The sequence below is a fragment of the Myxine glutinosa genome, chromosome 2, assembly GCF_964187855.1.
Source record: "Myxine glutinosa chromosome 2, kmMyxGlut1.1, whole genome shotgun sequence".
NCBI classification, from domain to species: domain Eukaryota; kingdom Metazoa; phylum Chordata; class Myxini; order Myxiniformes; family Myxinidae; genus Myxine; species Myxine glutinosa.
The window spans coordinates 144727044-144749246 of record NC_136262.1 but is presented as its reverse complement, the minus strand read 5'-3'; the positions used below and the strand labels follow the sequence as shown (position 1 = coordinate 144749246).

Sequence of the window (22203 nt, the reverse complement as noted above, 5' to 3'; positions counted from 1 at the left end):
ACTGTTGATGTCAAAGTGCACGAGTCTACCATTATAAAGAGGCTGCACAAATTTGATCTACATGGGAGGTGTGCCAGGAGGAAACCTTTGCTGTCCAGAAAGAACATCAGGGCAAGACTAAAGTTTGCCAATGAACACCTCGGCAAAGACCAGCACTTCTGGAACAATGTGCTCTGGACAGATGAGTCAAAGGTAGAGCTATTTGGCCACAGTACCAGAAGACATGTTTGGCGAATACCAAAGACAGCATTTGACCACAAGAACCTCATACCAACTGTAAAGCATGGTGGTGGGAATATTATGGTTTGGGGCAGCTTTGCTGCATCAGGGTCTGGGCAGCTCACCATCATAGAATCCACTATGAATTCTTCATTGTACCAGAGGGTGCTTGAGGATAATGTGAGGCCATCTGTCGGAAAGTTGAAGCTCAACCAAAGGTGGACCTTGCAACATGACAATGACCCTAAACATACCAGTAAATCCACCAAGGAATGGCTGAAAAGAAAGAAATGGAGGGTTCTGGAATGGCCAAGTCAAAGTCCGGATCTAAATCCCATCGAGATGTTGTGGGGGGATTTGAAACGAGCTGTTCATGCAAGAAACCCCTCAAACATCACACAGCTGAAAGAATTCTGCATGGAGGAGTGGGCAAAAATTTCTCCCAGTCGATGTCAGAGACTGGTGGACAGTTATAAGAAACACCTACTTGAGGTTGTTTCTGCCAAAGGGGGAAATACCACCTGTTAGAGCCAGGGGTGTACTTACTTTTTCCACATGCGAAATTTGCATTTATGTTTATTTAAATTATACAATGGACTACAAAATGTAAAAATTTCATGATATTTGTTATATTAATTCACCTTTATCTATCAATATTGTTGAAATTAAGATCAAATAGCTGTATGTTGAAATATTTTGAAAAAGTCAAAACTTTACATGGGGTGCACTTACTTTTTCACGTGACTGTATTTGAAATTTCAGATTTTTCGGATACATTTTTCAATTCAACCAATTATGGCTGCAATACCACTTCACCGATTACATCATTGTTATGACCCGATATACCCCATGGGGAGTTCATGACATATGCCAAGTTTAATTATATTTGTTGAGTGGTTTCAGAGAAAATGATGTCCAATTTTTTCCCCTTCATCCAATATGGGTGCCATATCATATGACCGATGAGGTGAGATGAAAAATGACTTGAGGAGAAGGTGAACCATAAAATCATCCAAAAAGGTGCATTGTTTATTGTGCGCATCATGGATGTTTTCACATCATTCAGATTGGCGCATTATCCCTGAATTTTCATCATTGAAGTCTGCCTGCCATCCATTGAAGCACATAATTTATGTATTGTGTATGTACCTATGTCAATCCATGAATGTGCCCATCTATGTTTGCATATCATCCATGCAGGTGTATTATTTGTGCCTCGTCCATGTGTGTGCATCCTTCAGGTACATCTACGTATGTTTGTGTTTTTTTGCAAATCATTTGTCTATGCACATTGTTCAAGTGCAGTTGTCTACGTATGAATGTACATCATGATTATCCATGCATACTGATCCCTTTACGCACATCTCCATACATGTTTGGCCCATGTACGTAGCTACGTATGTTGTGAAAGTATGCAGATATCATATGCGCGAATTCTGTATCCGTCATACACATCTTCTTCGACACATGAATTGTTGATTGGATGTGAGGTGCAGCTAACTCCATGTTCCTGAAGCTGTAGATGGATAACTGATGAATTGATTACTACCTTGGCAGCAACAAGAGAACACCAATGATGATGTCCAACATAAACTCTTCAAGATGGAAGAAAATAACTTCATCCTGGCCGAATTGATAACTCGTCAGGCCGATAACTTGCTGAATTTATCAAAAGAGCAAAGTGAGGCTCTGAAGATGTTCGAGGTAAATCACCTTTTTGTTTGCTTTACTTGGAATTGGTGAACCTGTTTGTTGTGGTTCATCAGGGATGGGGGGATTAGGGGGTGGGCTAATTGCGGGTTACTCTGTTTAATGCACCTAGTCTATCAGGTGGCTTGATTCCCAGGTCAAATCCAATATGATGTGTTGACATGTTCGTGTAATTCAATGAAAACTACACCGATCTCTTCGAATATCTCCGTCCTTCATGTAAGATGTGCAAGATCTCTGGCACCCTGAACAAATTACAAATTACTGTCAGTCCAATGCCAGGCCTTGGCCAGCCTGTTTCTGAAAGACTATCTTGATGTTTATTTTATAATTGTTGACGATTTTATTTTGATTTTTGGAAGATTTTAGTGACTCCAAACGAATTTTGGGCCTCATGCACCTGACACACTCATCTCACAAAAACTCGGCAAAATCCATCCCGTTTAGTTATTAGATGGGAGAACTTCACGGAAGGCTGCACATTACTGGCATTTAGAAATGTGTTACTTCAGTGCACGACAAACACAGGCGTGAACAGCCAGTTAGTGAACGGCCGTCAATGTAGGACATCCTGTGGGATACGGGGATGATATCGTGTGGTGAATCCCTGTCAACACTGCCATATTGGTTGTTTTGCATTGGTTGGTACATGGTGGTTTCAAACCAGAAAAGTATGCTGGTGGGTCTGGCAGGGGGACAATTTCCGTTTTCCAAGATTGTTCCAAGTTATTTTTAATGGTTGGACGAGACACAGCTGCAACTGGACCAGACGGCATCAGCCCACAGGTCCCAAAATCCTGCACTGCTACTCCATCACACCCACTCTCTGTTCTCTTCACCCTCTCTTTTGCTCAAGGTCATCTGCCATTTGCTTGGAAATCAGCCAACATTACCACTTTACACAAAAAGGTGCAAAAACAGATCCTTGCAACTACAGACCAATCAGCCTGCTCCCAATCAGCAAGGTTTTAGGAGTCGCGGAAGGCGAGAGAACGAGGCCATTCGTAGGGTTCGAAGATGGTTTATTGTAACAGCAAGATCCAGCACACTAAACTCGAACGGAAGTCGGCACGCTTATATAAAGCCAAAAGCCCTCTTCGGAGGGCGTGGCTCCGGCAACCGCGCGTGCGTCACGTCCGCACAACCACAAGTCCAACAGGCTCGTGCACGTGTATTATGCCCAAATAAGGTAATCACATAAGGTAACCGCCACATGCGGTTACCTGCACATAAGGTAACCGCCACATACGTACCCCCAGAATGCACTCCACGGGCCTATGCATAGGCCGAGGCGACCGGGGGGCTGGGCAAGTCCTCGGGGGAGGCTGCCGAGGTTCCTCGCGGGCCTCCCGAGGTTGCAGGTCGCGGGTGCAGTGCCGAGAAGGCTCGAGCGGTGCACGCGAAAAGCGGGTGAGCCAACCGAGGGGCTGGTCAAGGCCTCGGGGGAGGCTGCCGAGGTTCCTCACGGGCCTCCCGAGGATGCAGGGTCGGAGAAGTAGTTGCGGTTGTAGTTGTAGTTGCGCGAGGGTGACGAAGCGGCCGTGCCGCTAACGTCAGCGTGCGCGAAGGTGACGAAGCAGTCGCTCCGCCAACGTCAGTGCGCGCGAAGGTGACGAAACAGCCGTTCCGCCAACGTCAGTGCGCGCGAAGGTGACGAAACAGCCGTTCCGCCAACGTCAGTGCGCGCGAAGGTGACGAAGCAGCCGTGCCTTCGGAGGGTCTTGGGATAGGTTCGCCCTCCGGTCGTAGAGGAGGAGCCGAGCGCGGTGCGCGAACCTCATAGTCATGGCCGTCGTCGTTACCGAAACTCCGGCATTTCGAAACCGCGTTCGAAACTGCGCCCGAAGCCGTGCGGGAGAAGCCGGCATCACCAGCTTAGGTGGCTTCCCTGGCTAGGGCGTGCTTGCCGTGTTCGTTCGCAGCCCCCGAATCCGTTCAGGGGCAGTCGGAGGTCACCAGTTTAAGAGTCGCGGAAGGCGAGAGAACGAGGCCATTCATAGGGTTCGAAGATGGTTTATTGTAACAGCAAGATCCAGCACACTAAACTCGAACTCGAACGGAAGTCGGCACGCTTATATGAAGCCAAAAGCCCTCTTCGGAGGGCGTGGCTCCGGCAACCGCGCGTGCGTCACGTCCGCACAACCACAAGTCCAACAGGCCCATGCACGTGTATTATGCCCAAATAAGGTAATCACATAAGGTAACCGCCACATGCGGTTACCTGCACATAAGGTAACCGCCACAAGGTCATGGAATCCATCATCGCTTCTGATTTTTTTATCCTTCCTCTTGATCTCTGATCATCAATTTGGTTTCAGACCTGGTCACTCTACTCTGGACATGCTGCTTCTGCTGTCTCAACAATGGATGGAGGTCGTCAATGCCAAACAGGAAATCAGAACCGTCTCCCACGGCATATCACGTGCCTTCAAAATGGTCTGACACCCTGCCATGCTCACCAAACTCTCCTCTAATGGTATACATGGAAATCTCCACGCATGGCTGGTGGACTTCCTCTCTAGTCGTAGTCAACGTGTGGCCCTGAATGGGTTTCTCTCATCTCCTCTTCCTGTTCAGGCTGGAGTTCCCCAAGGCAGTGTTCTGGGCCCTGTGCTTTTTCTGTTCTTCATCAATGATCTCCGACTCTCTGGAATATCCTCTCTATCTCTTTGATGATGACTCTACTCTCTGCCGCTCCATTCCTCATCCCTCAGATCGGCAGGTAGCAGCCTCTTCACTCTCTGCAGACCTGGACAAAATCACAGACTGCTCAAACAAGTGGAACATGTCTTTCAATCCTGACAAATCTCACTCTCACTCTGTATATTTTCCGCTCTGTCACTGAAGCTTTTGGGTCTCAATATCTGCCAAGATCTTTCATGGAAAAAACACATTTCCAAGTTGGCCTCCAAAGCCAGTTGCCGACTGGGCATCCTCCGTCATGCGAAGTCCTTTGTCACCACATACAAAGCTCTCATCGGCAGCTTAATGGAGTGCTGCTCTTCCCTCTGGGCTGGTGCACCTGCCTCATGCCTAGTTTGGCTTGATGCTGTAGAACCCAAAGCTTTTAGAATCATTGGTATCTCCCATGATGAAGCTGATTCTGAGGGCCTTTCACTCTCTCATGAGAGGCAGGTTGGTTTGAGGGCCTTTCACTTCTACCGACTCCTCTCCGGCCTTGCACTCCCTGCTCTGTCTGTGCTCTGTCCCACAAATATTCCTGCAGGACGCAGAAGATCTGCCAGCGATCCTCTTCTGGTGAAACTGCTAAAATCAAGACTCTCTGCTCACCTTCACTCTTTCATTTATCTTTTTTCCTACCTCTGGAACAAATTCCCTCACTCTCTTCAATCCCACTCCTCCCTCCAGATCTTCAAAGCAGTTGTTCACCACCATCTCTTATCTTCCCCCATCCAAAACCTTCATCTTTTCTCTCACCGTACACCTCTTGACCCCAATACACCCCAAACCCACTTCTTTCAATATCCGACTTCATTCCTGAAATTCCTAGTCCTGTCAATGTGTTTTATACCGTGTACCCCTTCTCCCTCCCCTCACTCCCCTGCCCAAGCCCTCTCCCTTCCACAGATCTCCCGATGTCCCTGTCCTCCACTGTTGTGCTTGTGTGCTTCCTCCTCTCTCACCCTCTTGTCTCACACTCCCCCTTATTTTATGTTTTGTGTCCATTTATGTTTTTTCTGTTTAATGTGCTAATGTGTTTAATGTGCGAGCTCTTACACGAGCCTCGATCTTGCCTCCAAAAAAACAAACAAGAAAACATAACGCCCATACACTTTCGGTGGCGGAGGTAATAAAGTAACCGAAATTCCAGATTTTTATCAATTGTTAATTTTCACTTTCTTCCTCAAAAGTATTCATTTTGAAGAAGGTCGGTAGTTTCTCGGTTTTGGTTTTTGTTTTTCTTTCCCTTTTGCTTTCTGCTAATGACCTTCCAACCATAACTCAGGCACTGAAACCATGAGGTGGGTTTCAGATCAATTGAAAATTTAACGTTGTCTTTTATTTCCTTAATTTCATTTAAATGATATGCTCAATTGTTTACATATTCTCTACTTTGGTTTTAATCCTCACTGGCTTATAAATTAAATATATATTCATATTCCTCAATGCTGTTTTACAGCTGTGGGTAGTACCTGATGTGGGTCGTACCTGATACAACAACAACAGGCATTTTAAAAGGCCATTTTCCCTGCTAGAGCGGGGGTTAGCCTTGCGGTCCCCATGACAATCTTCTCCATTTTGCCCTATTTTCTGCATCTCCCCTTGTTAACCCCCTTGCCCGCATTTCTTCTTCGACCATCTTTAGCCAAGTCTTTCTCGGTCTTCCCCGTCCTCTACTTCCTTCCACTTTCATTTCCATCACTCTTCTCAACCAGTCACTTTCATCCTTCCTCAACACATGACCAAACCATCTCAACCTGTTTCTCTTCACAGCATCCATCACAGGCTCTATTCCCATCATCTTTCGCAATTCATCATTTGTCTTCCTCTCTCTCAACGATACGCTGCACATCCATCGAACCATTCGCATTTCCACCCTTTCCAACCTTCGATGCTGCTCTACGTTCATTACCCATGTCTCGCTCCCATAAATCATAACACTTCTCACACATGCAGCATACACCTTTCCCTTCAGCTTCAACGACGCTCCCCTGCTCGTCAGCACGCCACTCAGATCCCGAAACTTCTTCTATCTCACTTGAATGTAGCTGCCACACTGGTTAATGACCCTCTCAGACCACTACATTTTTGATGAACCCACTCAGCGCACATTGTACATTGAATGGAGTTCACTCCGACACCCTTCCTACACACAGCACAGGGCCACTTCCCAGTTCTTTCCACCTCACCACATGCTTTACCACTTGCCATCACCTTCGTCTTTCCAATATTCACCTTCAGACCTTTTGTCTCCATACATTCCTTCCAGTTGTTCATCTTCTCCTTCAGTCCATCCATACTCTCCGCAATCAACACCAGATAATCTGCATACAACAATTCCCACGGCAAACCGCCCATTACGGTCTGAGCCAGCACCTCCATCACAGCTCTAAATAGTAGTGGACTTAGTACCGACCCCTGATGCACTCCCACCTTCACCTCAAACTCACCACTGTTCCCGTCCTTCGTCCTTACAGCTGTGCGCGCTCTCTCGTACATTGCCATCACCACTCTCAACCATTCATCTCCTCCTAACTTCCTCAATGCCCATGTCACTACTTCGCGTGGAACCCTATCGAATGCTTTCTCCAGATCAACAAACCCAAGAAACAACTTCTTCCTCTTCTCCATGTACTTCTTCTGCAACTTTCTTCCAATAAAAAAAGCGTCTGTCGTTCCTCTTCCTGTCATAAATCCAAACTGCATTTCGCCGATCTTCACTTTCTATCTTATCCTCCTCTCCAACACCCTTTGCAATACCTTCAATCCATGCTCCAATAACTTTATCGCTCTGTGGGTAGTACCTGATTAGGAATCCTTTTTGTGTTTCTTATTATTGGTAGAACAATAGTTTCTGTGTTACTGCTTTAGCTGGGAGGAAAATGTGCAAAACAAACGTACTTTACGGGTTTGAGTATGGGGATGACCCTGACGGTGTGTGCTGATGGCAGGTTGGCCTCCAAAATATTGATGCAGAGTTGAGGGTTGAAAGATCATCACGCATCATCGCAGAGGAGCGAAATAAATCTCTGATTGAGGAGCACGCGCCGGCACAAGGTGCATTGGCAGAGGAGAAGGCAAGAAGTGACCAACTTGCACAGTCTCTGGAAAGGTACGTATGCATAACAAAGCCCATTTGAACACTTCTCAGCATCTCATGTGGTTTGTCGTGTAAATTGTGTTTGTTAAGCCTCCACCTATGCTAATATCTGATGAAGGTTCGTTTCTGTAATTGTTGCCCCCGATTTTTTTTATGGTACGTCAGAGTTTACTCGACCTCTAGGAGTAATAAAGCAGCAGTTTGAATTTTTTTTCATCCTGCACTCACTCCCAACACTCACAATTTCTGAACTGTATCAAGTTTCGAGCTATATCCTGGAGCCACCAGCTGGGACATTTGGAATGAAATTTTGCATCTGTAATCGGAATTGCAATGATGTGTGGTTGACATTTGTTTTTGGCTTGGACCTATTTTTAACGTCATGACCTAATTAATGTCATTTTCACCATAATTCGATGAAAGTTTATCCGATTAGAACGAACTTGCCCTCTACAGGTTAAAGGTCAAGGTCTTAGACCTCCAGGAGGACCAAACCAAATTTTGAAGGTCATGACCCAATTATAGCTATTTTAACACTTTCACCAAAAGTCCACACAGGTTTGTCCGATCAGAGTGAAACTGCCCTCCCTATATGGCGTACAGTATGGCACATTTATACTTAATTTACATCATACCCCTTCAAGTCAAAGGTCGAGGTCAAATGGCGGCCTGAAAAAAAAGAACGCTTTTATTTTGTCATCGCTCAATTTTGCCAATGCAGAATCTCAAAGACCGCTTAGCCTTCCAAGATACTCTTGCATCATAATAGTGTACCTGCAATAAAGTTGTGACACCTGATATTTGATTCGTGTCCTTGACCTACGTTTTTCAGTTTGTGACCTAATCCACAAAAAACACCTTTTTTGTCATAACTTGAATAATCTTCCTACGGTTTTCATGATGTTGAGTTTTCTGGATGTATTGTAGATCAGCATACTTTTTAAAATTACGTTATAGCCATACATTTTCAACATCATGGTCATATGGTGGTCCAGAAATATGGCCATCATTGGATCACGGGCCAAAGATAATTTGCAGGCGATCACCAAGGGTCAGTGTTCCTCGGTCCGGGGGAGGCTTACCCTTGGCCAGCGCTTTGTCATCACAGATATCTAGTTTTGCTTGTTCAGTTATCTTTGTGTATCTTGTGATGTACATTGTTCCCTGACGTGGAGAGGTGTGCTTTGTCTTGCAGTGTGCAGCAACAGATGGATAAGTCGGAGAAGCATCTCCAGGAGCAGCTCGCAGCAGCTCAACACAGATTTAATGGTTTGGAAGCAGAACTCCACTCTTTAAAAGAAGAGTTGGGTGCAAATGAGGCACGTGAGAAAAATTGTTACTTTTTACTTTCTTCCTCCAAAGTATTCATTTTGAAGAAGGTCAGTAGTTTCTTGGTTTTGGTTCTTCTTAGCTCACCTGGAACAAAGTTCAGGAGAGCTTATGCAATGGCGCGTTGTCTGTCCGTCAGTCTGTCCATCCGTAAACACTTGAAACTTCTTCTCCGAAACCGCTGATGGGATTGCGACCAAATTTGACACAAATTATATTTGTTGTGTTGCGACTCAAGTTTGTTTACGGCATTAAAAACAAATCGGGGTTTAAGGTGGTTCACCAGGGTCAAAGTGGATCCAGGTTTTACCCCCCCATAATAGGAACTTGCTTTTTCCTCTGAAACTACATGCACTATTTCGATGAAACTTCACCACAACCGTAATCACCCATGATGTACCAATGTTTGTTCAAGGCATTAGAAAAATTACGGTCCGAGGAGGAATATGGGGTTGGGGGAGGGGAGGTTGCCCCCCAAAATAGGTATTTTTTTTCCTTTGTTTGTTAAAGTCTTTAAATTCTAAAGTCTGTTAAAGTCTAAAGTTTGTTAAAGTCAGTCAACAGAGCATCTTCTCTTCTGGACTTGGTTATGACTAACCTCCCTGAAAATGTCTGCTGCTCTTCTTCTGCTCCAATCGGCTCATCTGATCATGTGCTTGTTAAAGTGGACATCTCTCTGACCATTCTCAGAGAGCCTCCTCAGCGTCGACGAGTCTGGCATTTCACTCAGGCCAACTGGCACGGTCTTCAAGCAGTCATCAATCATCTGGACTGGTCTCCCATCTCTACCGCCTCTGACATCAACTCATCCTGGGAATTATTCCAAAGTAAATTGCTCTCTCCCGTGCACAGATTTATCCCATCTTGTCTTCAGTTGTCATACCCTTCCTCCCGTCCATGGTACATGGAATCTTGTGGTGAGGCTGTTGCCCAGAAACAACTTGCTTTCATCTCCTGGAAAGCAAATCCAACGGAATGAAATCTCATTTCCTTTCACAAAGCCCGAAACAAGTGTGTGTCCACCCTCAGGAGAGCCAGGAAACAATATCTCTCCGTTCTCAAGACGGAACTCTCTTATCTGTCTCCCGCTTCCAAATCCTGGTGGCGTCTGGTCAAATCTGTTTCTGGTGTTTGTTCCCCCTCCATCCCCTCCCTCACCTCAAACGGCTCCACGGCTGACTCCGCACGTGAAAAAGCTGAATGGCTCAACTCTGTGTTTGCCTCTAAATCTTGTGTCCCAAACCCATCCCTCTCTGTACCCACCGCACCCAGTCGTACCCAGCTGATCCTGGACTCTGTGTCCTTTCCTCCTGACAAGGTGGAAAAGTTTCTGTCAACCCTCGACTCTGATTCTGCAACTGGACCTGACGGCATCAGCCCACGGGTCCTAAAATCCTGTTCTTCCGCTCTTTCACTTCCTCTCTCTGTTCTCTTCACCCTCTCTTTTGCTCAAGGTCATCTGCCATCTGCTTGGAAATCAGCCAACATCACCGCTTTGCACAAAAAAAGGTGCAAAAACAGATCCTAGCAACTACAGACCAATCAGCCTTCTCCCAATTATCAGCAAAGTCATGGAATCCATCATTGCTTCAGATATGAAATCTTTCCTCTTCAATGGCTTGATCTCTGATCAACAATTTGGTTTCCGACCTGGTCACTCTACTCTGGACATGCTGCTTCTGCTTTCTCAACAATGGATGGAGGTCGTCATTGCCAAACAGGAAATTAGAGCTGTCTCCCTTGACATATCACGTGCTTTCGATACGGTCTGGCACCCCGATCTGCCCACCGAACCCTCCTCCTTTGGTATCCATGGAAATCTCCACGCATGGCTGGCGGACTTCCTCTCTAGTCGTAGTCAACGTGTGGCCCTGAATGGGTTTCTCTCATCTCCTCTTCCTGTTCAGGCTGGAGTTCCCCAAGGCAGTGTTCTGGGCCTTGTGCTTTTTCTGGTCTTCATCAATGATCTCTCTGACTTTCTTGAAAATCCTCTCTATCTCTTTGCTGATGACTCTACTCTCTGTCACTCCATTCCTCATCCCTCAGATCGGCAGTCTGCAGCCTCCTCACTCTCTGCAGACCTGGACAAAATCACAGACTGGGCAAACAAGTGGAACATGTCTTTCAATCCTGACAAATCTCACACTCTTACGATGTCTCTCCGAATAGACCGACTGGACAACCCTCCCATCCACTTTCTGAATAATCCTCTCCAAGAAGTTCTGTCACTCAAGCTTTTGGGTCTCACTAACTGCCATGATCTTTCCTGGGAAAACCACATTTCAAGTCTGGCCTCCAAAGCCAGTCGCCGACTGGGCATCCTCCGTCGTGCGAAGTCCTTCCTTGGCACACCTGAGCTCCTCACCACATACAAGGCTTTCATCCGCAGCTCAATGGAATACTGCTCTCCCCTCTGGGCTGGTGCTCCTGCCTCACACCTAGCTCGTCTTCACGCTGTTGAAACCAAAGCGTTCAGAATCATTGGAATCTCCCGCGATGAAGCTAACTCCAAGGGCCTTTCACTCACTGACCACAGGCAGGTTGGTGGTCTTTCCGTCTTCTACCGACTCCTCTCTGGCCTTGCGCCCCCCCCCCCCCCCCCAGCTCTCTCTAGGCTCTGTCCCCCCAATATTCCTTCAAGTCGCACAAGATCTGCCTGCAACCCTCTTGTGGTTAAACTGCCAAAACCTAAGCTCTCTGCTCACCTCCACTCTTTCATTCCCCTTTTCTCCCACCTCTGGAACAAACTCCCCCAGTCCCTTCAATCCCACTCCTCCCTCCAGGTCTTTAAATCAGCTGTTAACCCCCATCTCTTATCTTCCCCCATCAAAAACCTTGATCTTTTCTACCCCCGCTAATTCACCCCAGATACACTTTTTTTGATATTCCAACTTCTTTCCTTTAAGTCCTTGCAGTGTTCATATGTTTTATACGTCTCCCACCTCCCCCCAAGCCCTCCCCCCCCCCCCCCCACATTTCTCCCGATGTCCCTGCTCTCAAAGATTGTGTTTGTGTCCTTCCCCCTCTCTCCCCATCTTGTCTACCGCTCCCCTTATTTTTGTGTTTTATGTGTCGGTTTGACTTTTTGTGTGATTAATGTTAGCTCTTTCACGAGCCTCGAACGTGTATCCAAAAAAAAAAAAATACTCAGGCAGTGTTATATGAGTTGAATTTCATTTTTATTGCAAATTGAACATTATCTTTTATTTCCTTGATTTCATTTAAATTATTTGCTCAATTATTTACATATTCTCTAAAGTCTTTCAGCCTTACTGGCTTATAAATTAAATATATATTCATATTCCTTAATGATGTTTTAGAATCAAAGAAGGAAGAGTCGTTGGTTGCACAGCTGAGGGTTGTACCTGATGAGGAATTCTTTTTCTATTCCTTATTGTTTGTCGAACAATAGTTTCTGTGTTACTGCTGTGGCTGGGAGGAAAATGTGCAAAACAAACGTACTTTACCTGTTTGAGTATGGGGATGACCCTGATCGTGTGTGCTGACGGCAGGTTGGCCTCCAAAATAGTGATGCAGAGTTGAGGATTGAAAGGTCATCACGCATCATCGCAGAGGAGCGAAATATATCCCTGATTGAGGAGCACACGCTGGCAGAAGGTGCATTGGCGGAGAAGGCACAAAGTGACCAACTTTCACAGTCTATGGGAAGGTACGTACACATAACAAGGCCCATTTTAACTCTTCTCAGCATCTCATGTGGTTTGTGGTGGAAATTGTGTTTGTTGAGCCTCCCCCTTATGCTAATATCTGATGAAGGTTCGTTTCTGTAATTATTTCCCCCAACTTTTTTGTCGTGCTGCAGAGTTTCCGAGACCCCGAGGAGTGCTGAAGCAGCACTTTGAATATTTTTGTCCCCGTCGCACGGCGGAGCGAAAGGGGGACTATGGTTTTCCCGTCGGTCCGTCCGTCCGTGCGTGCGGGCGTGCGTGTGTGCGTGCATGCATGCGTGTGTGCGGGCGTGCGTGCGTGCGTAAGTGAAGGACCGCATTCGAATTTGGTGTGTGGGTGCAACCCACGTCAAAATCCAAGATGGCCGCAGCCATGTATGTCTGATGCCATGTATGTCTGAACATTGTGAGCTGAATATCTTGAAAAATATGCGAAGTACCAACTTCTAATCTGGTGTGTGGGTGTATCTAGGCATAAGGAAGAACGCTATTGAAAATTGGGTCGCCACGCCAAAATCCAAGATGGCTGCCGCCATGTATGTCTGAAGCTTGTGAGCGAAATATCTTGAAAAATAAGCGAAGTACCAATTTCTAATCTCGTGTGTGGGTGTATCTCGGCACAAGGAAGAACGCTATTGAAAATTGGGTCGCCACGTCAAAATCCAAGATGGCCGCCACCATATATATGTCTGAACCTTGTGAGTGAAATATCTTGAAAAATAAGCGAAGTACCAACTTCTAATCTGGTGTGTGGGTGTATCTATGCATAAGGGAGAACGCTATTGAAAATTGGGTCGCCACGTCAAAATCCAAGATGGCCGCCTTGCGTCTTCCACTTTGTCAACTCGCATCACTTCACCGACGGGGGACCTAGGCGTAACGCTTGTTCCATCCTGCACTCACTCCCAACACTCACAATTTCTGAACTGTATCAATTTTCGAGCTATATCTTGGAGCCATCAGCTTGGACATTTGGAATGAAATTTTGCATAAATAATCGGAATTGAAATGATGTGGTTGACATTTGATTTTGGCTTGGACCTATTTTTAAGGTCATGACATAAGTATTGACTTTTTTTGTTTTCACCATAACTCGACTAAACTTTATCTGATTGGAATGAAATTGCCCTCACTAGATAGCCTAGTGCAAGATGTATTTACGCTTGTTTTACATCATACCCACATGGGTTAAAGGTCAAGGTCTAACACCCCTTGGAATATTGTTGCGGATATGAGGACTGTATTTTTTTTGATTGTGTGTATTATTATTAGTGTTCATTCTGCGCCTCCTGCCTCCGGAGCTGTGTAAAGGTCAAAGGGCATCCCATAATTAGTCCATAAAGCATCCACAGTACAGCCAATCAAAGAATACCCCTGTTCAATAGTTATATCTTATTATGTGTTTTAGGGTAAGGCTGTGTCTCCCATTAATTGAAATACTCCATTGCACCAGTGAAAGAGATAGATTCCCTTCATTCCCACTCCCAAAACTTCCATCCCCCCTTTTCGTCAATTGCCATTCGCATTGCCAACCAACAATTGCCGCCATTGGCCACGAGGCAGGGTTGGGGAAGAAAGGCGGGTCCCCACCTCGTCATAGAGGGGAGGAGTGAGTCAGCCCCACTCAACCAACCACGAACAAGGGGTTGGACTTGGAGAGGGTGTGGAGAGAAACATCGAGGAGGTTCGCGAAGGTTGAGGGGCGGGGCCTATATAACCCGCAGCTAGGGCGTTTCCAAAAGAGATGAGCTTTGACAGAGAGACGAGAGGGAGTCCAAGCGGTTGAGTCCAAGAGAGGCGCTTTGAGTTGAGTCCGAGAGAAGTCCAGAGTTGAGCTGCAGCTCGAGCCACCGAAACTGCATTTACTGCAGCTTGAGCCACCGAAACTGCACTTACTGCAGCTGGAGCCACCGAAACTGCAGCCACAGCAGCGTGAGGCCTGGACGGCAGTTTGGAGCAGGGCCGCGAAGGAGCGGCGGCTGCCCAACGAGTCGATCGGGACCAGTTGCAGGACCAGTTGGACCTCCCTATCCCGCCAGCCATCCATCTCCCGCCAGTCCTATCATCATTCCCCGCGTGAGTCTGTCCTTGTTTGTTCTGTCCCTGGGTTAATTAAGACTGTAGGTAAGCTAGCGTTGCACTGTGTATCTAATATCTTCTGTAAATAAACGTGACTGCTTTCTTCCTGCTTATATGTGTAAATAATAAATCCAATTACTCTTCTGTACGTCTTCTTCCTCTTTGTATTCGGTCGCTTTAGAGTTTTCCATATTGAGCAGCCGCGGTGCGATACGGCCAACGTTTGGGTGGAATCGGGTTCTAGTCGGGGAATAACTGTTCGGTCGCGGTAATACCACCGCTCGGTAAAATAACATCCTTTAACCGCGTCCGTAACAATATTAAACCACCATTTAGGTTTTTCTCCTTTTTAGCTCACCTGGAACGAAGTTCAGGGGAGCTTACGCAACGGTGCATCTTCCTCCCTTCTGTCTGTCTGTCCGAAAACACTTGCAGCCTCTTCTCCGAAACCGCTGATGGGATTGTGACAAAATTTGGCACAAATGATATTTGTTGTGTTGTGATTAAAGTTTGTTCACAGCATTAAAAATATCGGTGTCTAATATGTCGACCGGGGGTCAAAGTGGATCCAGGTTGGATCCACCTAAAATAGGAATTTGCTTTTTCCTCTGAAACTAGAAAAACTATTTCGATGAAACTTCACCACAACCTTAATCACCCGTGATGTACCAATGTTTGTTGAAGAATAAATGAATGAATGATCGTTTTTAAGGCCATTTTCCCCGCTAAAGCGGGGGTTAGCCTTGCGGTCCCCATGACAATCATGGTTCCCTGTTTTGAGGCAATGTTTTTATGGCAGGATGCCCTTCCTGATGCCAACCCTCGGTCACGCTCTTACGATGCGCAGGGATACGGTGTACCTATTCTAAATTGGGGTACACACCGTGATCATTTCATCCCAGCAAGCTGGTACTCAATTTGCCAACCTCGGAAGGATGACAGGCTGAGTCAACCCCCCTGGCGTTAATTCAGCGATCGACCGGGATTCGAACCCAGGATCCTCGGATCCCAAGCCGGCACCCTAACCGCTAAGCCAACACCAGGGATTACAAAAGGCATTACAAAGGCGTTGAAGGCATTACAGAAATTGGGGTCTGGGCAGGCGTTAAAAAAATCCCAACCCTAACCCTAACAACTCGGTGGAGGGGGGTGTGGGAGGGGTGGTTGTGGTTGCTTTTCAAAATAGGTATTTTCTTTGTTTGTTTGTTTAAAGTCTGATGATTATGTTAGTATGATTCTACATGCTGCCCTGTCTTCTAGAAACCATTAAAATTACTTTAAAATATCTTTAGTAAGTGCAGTATACAGTGTACTCTACCAGGTGAGCGCCAGGGGTATTGCCCCTATGTCTTATTTCTGCCAATGTCCGAGGACTTTCAGAATAAAATTTTGCATCAATAATGTTAATAGAAAGTGTGCGGGATTGAGATAAGTTTTTTTGACTGTGACCCAAGTTTTAAGGTCATGGCCCAATTAAAGTCATTTTAAAACATTTTTCACCATAATTCCACAAACGTTTATCTGATTGGAACAAAACTGCCCTCCCTAGATAGCTTCGAGCAAAGTGCATGTAAGCTTAATTTACATTATACCCCTACAGGTTAAAGGTCAAGGTCTTCGACCTCTAAGAGTACTAAACCACCATTTAGGTTTTTCTCCCTTTTTTTCTGCCAATGTCCAAGCTGCATCTCAGATCCATCTGGGATTTTCGGAATTAAATTTTGCATCGATAATGGGAATACAAAGTTTGCAGGGTTGACATAATTATTGACCTTGACCACATTTTGAAGGTCAAGACCTAATTATAGTTATTTTAACATTTTCACCAAAAGTCCACGAAGGTTTGTCCGATCAGAGTGAAATTGCCCTCCCTATATAGCGTACAGTATGGCACATTTACACTTAATTTACATCATACCCCGTTAAGTTACAGGTCGAGGTCAAATGGCGGACTGAAAAAAAAAATGTTTTTTTTTTGTCATCGCTCAATTTTGCCAATGCAGAATCTCAAAGACCGCTTGGCCTTCCAAGATGTTCTTGCATCATAATTGTGTACCTGCTCTGAAGTTGTGACACCTGATATTTGATTCGGGTCCTTGACCTACATTTTTCGGTTTGTGACCGAATCCACAAAAAACACCTTTTTTGATCATAACTTGAATAATTTTTTCCGGCTTTCATGATGTGGAGTTTTCTGGATGGATTGTAGATCGGAATACATTTAAAATTTACGTTATAGCCTTAAATTTTTAATATCATGGTCATATGGTGGTCCAAAAATATGGCCATCATTGGATCAAGGGGCCAAAGGGTCAGTCTCCCTCGGTCTGGGGGAGGCTTTCCCTTGGAGATCACTTTGTGATTGCAAATATCTAGTTTTGCTTGTTAATTTACCATTGTGTGTCTCGTGATGTGCATTGTTCCCTGACGTGGAGATGTGTGCTGTATCTTGCAGTGTGCAGCAACAGATGGACAGTTTGGACAAGCAGCTTGAAAGCTGGAAGTTTTATAAAAGCAGCTTCCAGCAGGTCAACTTATAGTTGCTCAGTTGGCAGCTCAACTTCACTCTTTAAAGGAAGAGGTGGGTGCTATTGAGGCTTCACTGAAACTGGTAATGGCAACAATGCTTCACATCATGAAACACACCGTCACTATAATCATATAATTTGTTAAGCCTCACTCTCTAGGATAGGGGAAGGCCTGTTGCTGTTGTAGGGTTTGTTTCGACAATTAGTGCCCCCAATTTTTAATGATACCACAGAGTTTCTTAGACCTGTAGGAGTACTTACCCACCACTTAGAAAATTATTTTTCCTCTTCTTCTTGCACTCCCAACAATTTCTGAACTGTATCAATTTCCACTGTTTCTCGGAGCCGGCTGGGACTTTCGGAATGAATTTTGCATCAATAATTGGAAAGTATGCGGGGTTTAGATAAATTTTGACCTTGACTTAATTTGAAGGTCATGACTTAATTATAGACAATGTTACATTTATCACCATAACTTAACCAAGGTTTGGGTGATCGTAACGGCATTGCCCTATATAGATGGCCTCGGGCAAGCCACATTTATGGTTCATTTACATCATACCCCTCCAGGTTAAAGGTCAAGGTATTAGACAGATAGGAACTTACTAAACCACCAATTAGGTTTTTCTCCCTTTTTTCTGCCAATGTCCGAGCTGTATCTCAGATCAGGCTGGGACTTTCCGAATAAAAATTTGCGTCAATAAGAGGAATAAAAAGTACTGTGTAGTGCGTGTCTATCCCATGTCGTGCCGTATTTCTTCCGGAGTAATATAATTGATTTATTAATTTAATACAAATTCCTGATATACCCTCAATTGACCGAACAACAAAACCTACCAATCTGGAGTGAACATGTGAGTAGGGACGCAAAGGAGCTTCTAACACTATTGGCGGCCGGTCCCAAAAACTTGCAATAGTTCAACTCGCTTTGCTCGTCTCACTATCACTCGTCTTTAGTCCCAATCCCAAATAGCATGTCAGTCTCCTTTACGTCCCTACTCCACTGCGTGGGGCTGGCTTTGCCCTTTCGAGTAGATTAAAAATATATTTCTATTTATAAGGGATTAACGTATTAATTAATTTATTTTAAGAAACTCACTCATAGAACCCATAAAGATTTGATCATGGCCTATCTCTCTAATAAGATACATCTTTTTGGAACATTCATCTCCATCAAGAATATTTATAAATAAAACATTTTCATCTCCTTCTTGTTCAAGAGATTTTTAAAAGTGGGAAATCCATGTCGTATTATGGATTGCATAAAGGCTCCTTCGTTCACTGCTGTTATGTCTGTGTGCGTGGCATATATATCGAAGCCTCAGGAAATATTGCCATAAAAGCCAGCCGTTCCTTATCAAATGGTGTTTGTAAGCCATGGCAATACAGTCGCAAGTGGTGTAATTGATTTTTTTTTTTTATTATCACAGTGGACATTGTTTTTGAAAATATAATTACAAATGGTAATGACAATGTCAAAGTGATAAAATGTTAAGACAATGTTAAGGTGATAAAATAAATGAGGCATTCTTCAACCATTTTGTTGGAATGCTTGCTTGAGTGCTTGAGCCACTTGGCTTCCATGGTGACACCACACCTCAGTAGTCTGTGGGGACATCCCAGGAGTTAGGAAGGCGACATAAGTTAGAGGATTAGAATTGATAAAGCAATTGGACAAGCACTACGGCACAATGGCCGAAAGCTCTAAACCGTCTCGCCTGGGTTTGTATCCCGACTAAGAGCCCAGCAATGCATTGCGACTTACTCGTACCTGACTGCAAAGCCGCAATGAGCCGGCAAAGCCAAAGCCTCTTGCCACTATTTTACCCATCACTATGGCATCAGTAGGTTAGGTAGTTGGCACCGTACCTGGTAAGACTTGGTAAAAGAGAAAAGCAGACAGTCCTCCCCAATACCTACATACAATAAATGTCACAAGAAGCTTAAGGAAGTAACTATACGATGTGCTAGCTTAGGGCCTATTTTAAGAATTTTAACTGGGCTTAACATACGTTTTCACAGTATGTGTGTAGTCTTCTAACTTCAGTCGCTGTCAGGACTGGTTCTCTCTGGGCACTGCGGCTTCCTCCACCAGAAGAATTTAGCTTGCAGTAAGATCAGTGCCGACAGATCGGACGATAGCGCCGTTTCAACGGCAATGTGTGACTGTCGTTAATCAAACCGTGTCGATGGCGCTGATTGGCTGACCTAAGCTGATCGCTAATTGGTCAGCTCACAAAATTTCGCAAATTCAGACCTACAATGACACCATTTGCATTCTGGATGAGATTAAAATTGATAAAATTTACTTCTTGATTAATTCGGTGAATTCCGTCTCAACTTCGGATATTTCCGGCCGTGAAAAACTATCCCGAACAGCCGCCAGATTTCTAAAAAATAATTCTTCGTCAATTTTAGAATATTTGACGCCGTTTTCACCCTCTGAAACGCGTAATAAGCTTTTTTGAAATATTTTTTCAAATGCTCGAATCTCATTGGTTCCGGTGTTTGGTGACGATTTTCGTTGAAGATAACGAGGTTGGTCTTAAAGTATTTTAATTACAAATTAGGGGTGCATTGGATTGTGAATCAAACAAAGACGGGTGAAACAAACTCCTATTGAACTTTTTCGCAATTTTTTTATGCATACTTCCGCATCCGGAAGATGGCGGCCTCCATTGAGTGATTTGGTTTTTGAAATATTTTTTCAAATGCTCGAATCTCATTGGTTCCGGTGTTTGGTGACGATTTTCGTTGAAGATAACCAGGCCCGTGCGGGCCGAGGTTGGTCTTAAAGTATTTTAATTACAAATTAGAGGTACTTACGATTGTGAATCAAACAAAGACGGGTGAAACAAACTCCTATTGAACTTTTTTCAATTTGTTATGCATACTTCCGCATCCGCAAGATGGCGGCCTCCATTGAACGATTTGGTGCGTCAAAGCTTCGAAATTCTCAAGGGATCCAGCAAAATCTGGCTTTTCAACATAATACGTACGCGTTCATTGACAACACCGGCTTCGCCTGCTATCAATAATGGACGAGGGATGAGGTGAACAAACAGACGGATTGAGGGGATTGAAGTACGAACTGAATGTAGATTGAAGGAATGATTGCTGGAATGGACAGAATGGGGATTGTTGGAACAAACCAAACGGGAATTTAAAGAAAGAGAGAGTTGGAAATGGGGAGCCACCCCACCTCGACTATGTAGATTACCTAACCTCCCGGACACCCTTAGACAATGGTTAAAGGTCTAACTTTGCATTAACTAAGAAATAACTATCTCGGGATTCCTGTAGCATACATGGATGCGCTACTCCTCGGGTACATTTTCCAAAACCACAACACAATAATTTTACTTGTTTCTACACAGGTTTAAAACAAGAACCGAGCATACCACATAATTCTTTGTCAGAAGCAACAGTGTGAGCAACGTCTGCACAATCAAGGACTACATTTGCTTAATCGGAAGAACAGCCTGGGGCATTTTCAGGAATATGGACGACGTCAAGAAAAAGCTCTCTCTCAGGCCTTGCAGGTGGAGGAACTTGAACACCTTTATGTAGAACATAATAGGGTTACTTTTATTGCTTAATTTTTCAAAAGATGCTCTTAAGCACTTGATCTGTTGTGGTCTGAAAGGATAATAACCATGACGATACCTGAGCCATATCGACCTGTGTTCGTATTGATGAGTGACGTAGGTTATTGGCCTTAATGATGTTTTAGAATCAAAGAAGGAAGAGTCGTTGGTTGCACAGCTGTGGGTTGTACCTGATGAGGAATTCTTTTTCTATTCCTTATTGTTTGTCGAACAATAGTTTCTGTGTTATTGCTGTGGCTGGGAGGAAAATGTGCAAAACAAACGTACTTTACCGGTTTGAGTATGGGGATGACCCTAACGGTGTGTGCTGATGGCAAGTTGGAGTCAATATTCTTGATGCAGAGTTGAGGGTTGAAAGATCATCACGCATCATCGCAGAGGAGCGAAATATATCCCTGATTGAGGAGCACGCGCTGGCACAAGGTGCATTGGCGGAGAAGGCACGAAGTGACCAACTTGCACAGTCTATGGGAAGGTACGTAAACATAACAAGGCCCATTTTAACTCTTCTCAGCATCTCATGTGGTTTGTGGTGTAAATTGTGTTTGTTAAGCCTCCCCCTTATGCTAATATCTGATGAAGGTTCGTTTCTGTAATTATTTACCCCAACTTTTTTATGGTGCTACAGAGTTTCCGAGACCCCGAGGTGTGCTAAAGCAGCAGTTTGAATTTTTTTCCATCCTGCACTCACTCCCAACACTCACAATTTCTGAACTGTATCAAGTTTCGAGCTATATCCATCCTGGAGCCATCAGCTTGGACATTTGGAATGAAATTTTGCATCAATAATCGGAATTGAAATAATGTGGTTGACATTTGATTTTGGCTTGGACCTATTTTTGAGGTCATGACATAAGTATTGACTTTTTTTTTTCTTCACCATAACTCGACTAAAGTTTATCCGATTGGAAAGAAATTGCCCTCACAAGATAGCCCAGTGCAAGGTGTATTTACGCTTGTTTTACATCATACCCTTATGGGTTAAAGGTCAAGGTTTAACACCCCTTGGAATATTAAACCACCATTTAGGTTTTTCTCCTTTTTAGCTCACCTGGAACGAAGTTCAGGGGAGCCTACGCAACGGTGCGTCTTCCGTTCTTCTGTCTGTCTGTCCGTAAACACTTGCAGCCTCTTCTCCGAAAGCGCTAATGGGATTGTGACAAAATTTGGCACAAATGATATTTGTTGTGTTGTGACTAAAGTTTGTTCACAGCATTAAAAATATCGGTGTCTAAGATGTCTCCCGGGGGTCAAAGTGG

The 22203-nt window shown here is 44.6% G+C and overlaps 1 protein-coding gene and 1 long non-coding RNA gene across 3 annotated transcripts in view; both read left to right on the top strand.

Annotated features, from left to right (window-relative positions):
- LOC137422268 (uncharacterized) overlaps positions 1-12546 on the top strand; it is a 70203-nt gene extending 57657 nt beyond the window's left edge. Inside the window, exons 5-8 of the mRNA XM_078772643.1 lie at positions 1777-1923; positions 7563-7723; positions 8907-9137; positions 12453-12546. Coding sequence (XP_078628769.1) covers positions 1777-1923; positions 7563-7723; positions 8907-9137; positions 12453-12546 — 633 coding nt within the window. The remainder of the gene's footprint in view (positions 1-1776; positions 1924-7562; positions 7724-8906; positions 9138-12452) is intronic.
- Positions 12547-12558: 12 nt separating this feature from the next.
- Positions 12559-21721, top strand: LOC144890914 (uncharacterized). 2 transcript variants are annotated; one of them, XR_013622578.1, is made up of 4 exons: positions 12559-12710; positions 17264-17389; positions 20714-21419; positions 21573-21721. It is a non-coding gene; the product is annotated as an uncharacterized LOC144890914 (long non-coding RNA). The 2 variants fall into 2 exon arrangements; XR_013622577.1 differs by having other exon boundaries at positions 20714-21721.
- The last annotated feature ends 482 nt before the right edge of the window (positions 21722-22203 follow it).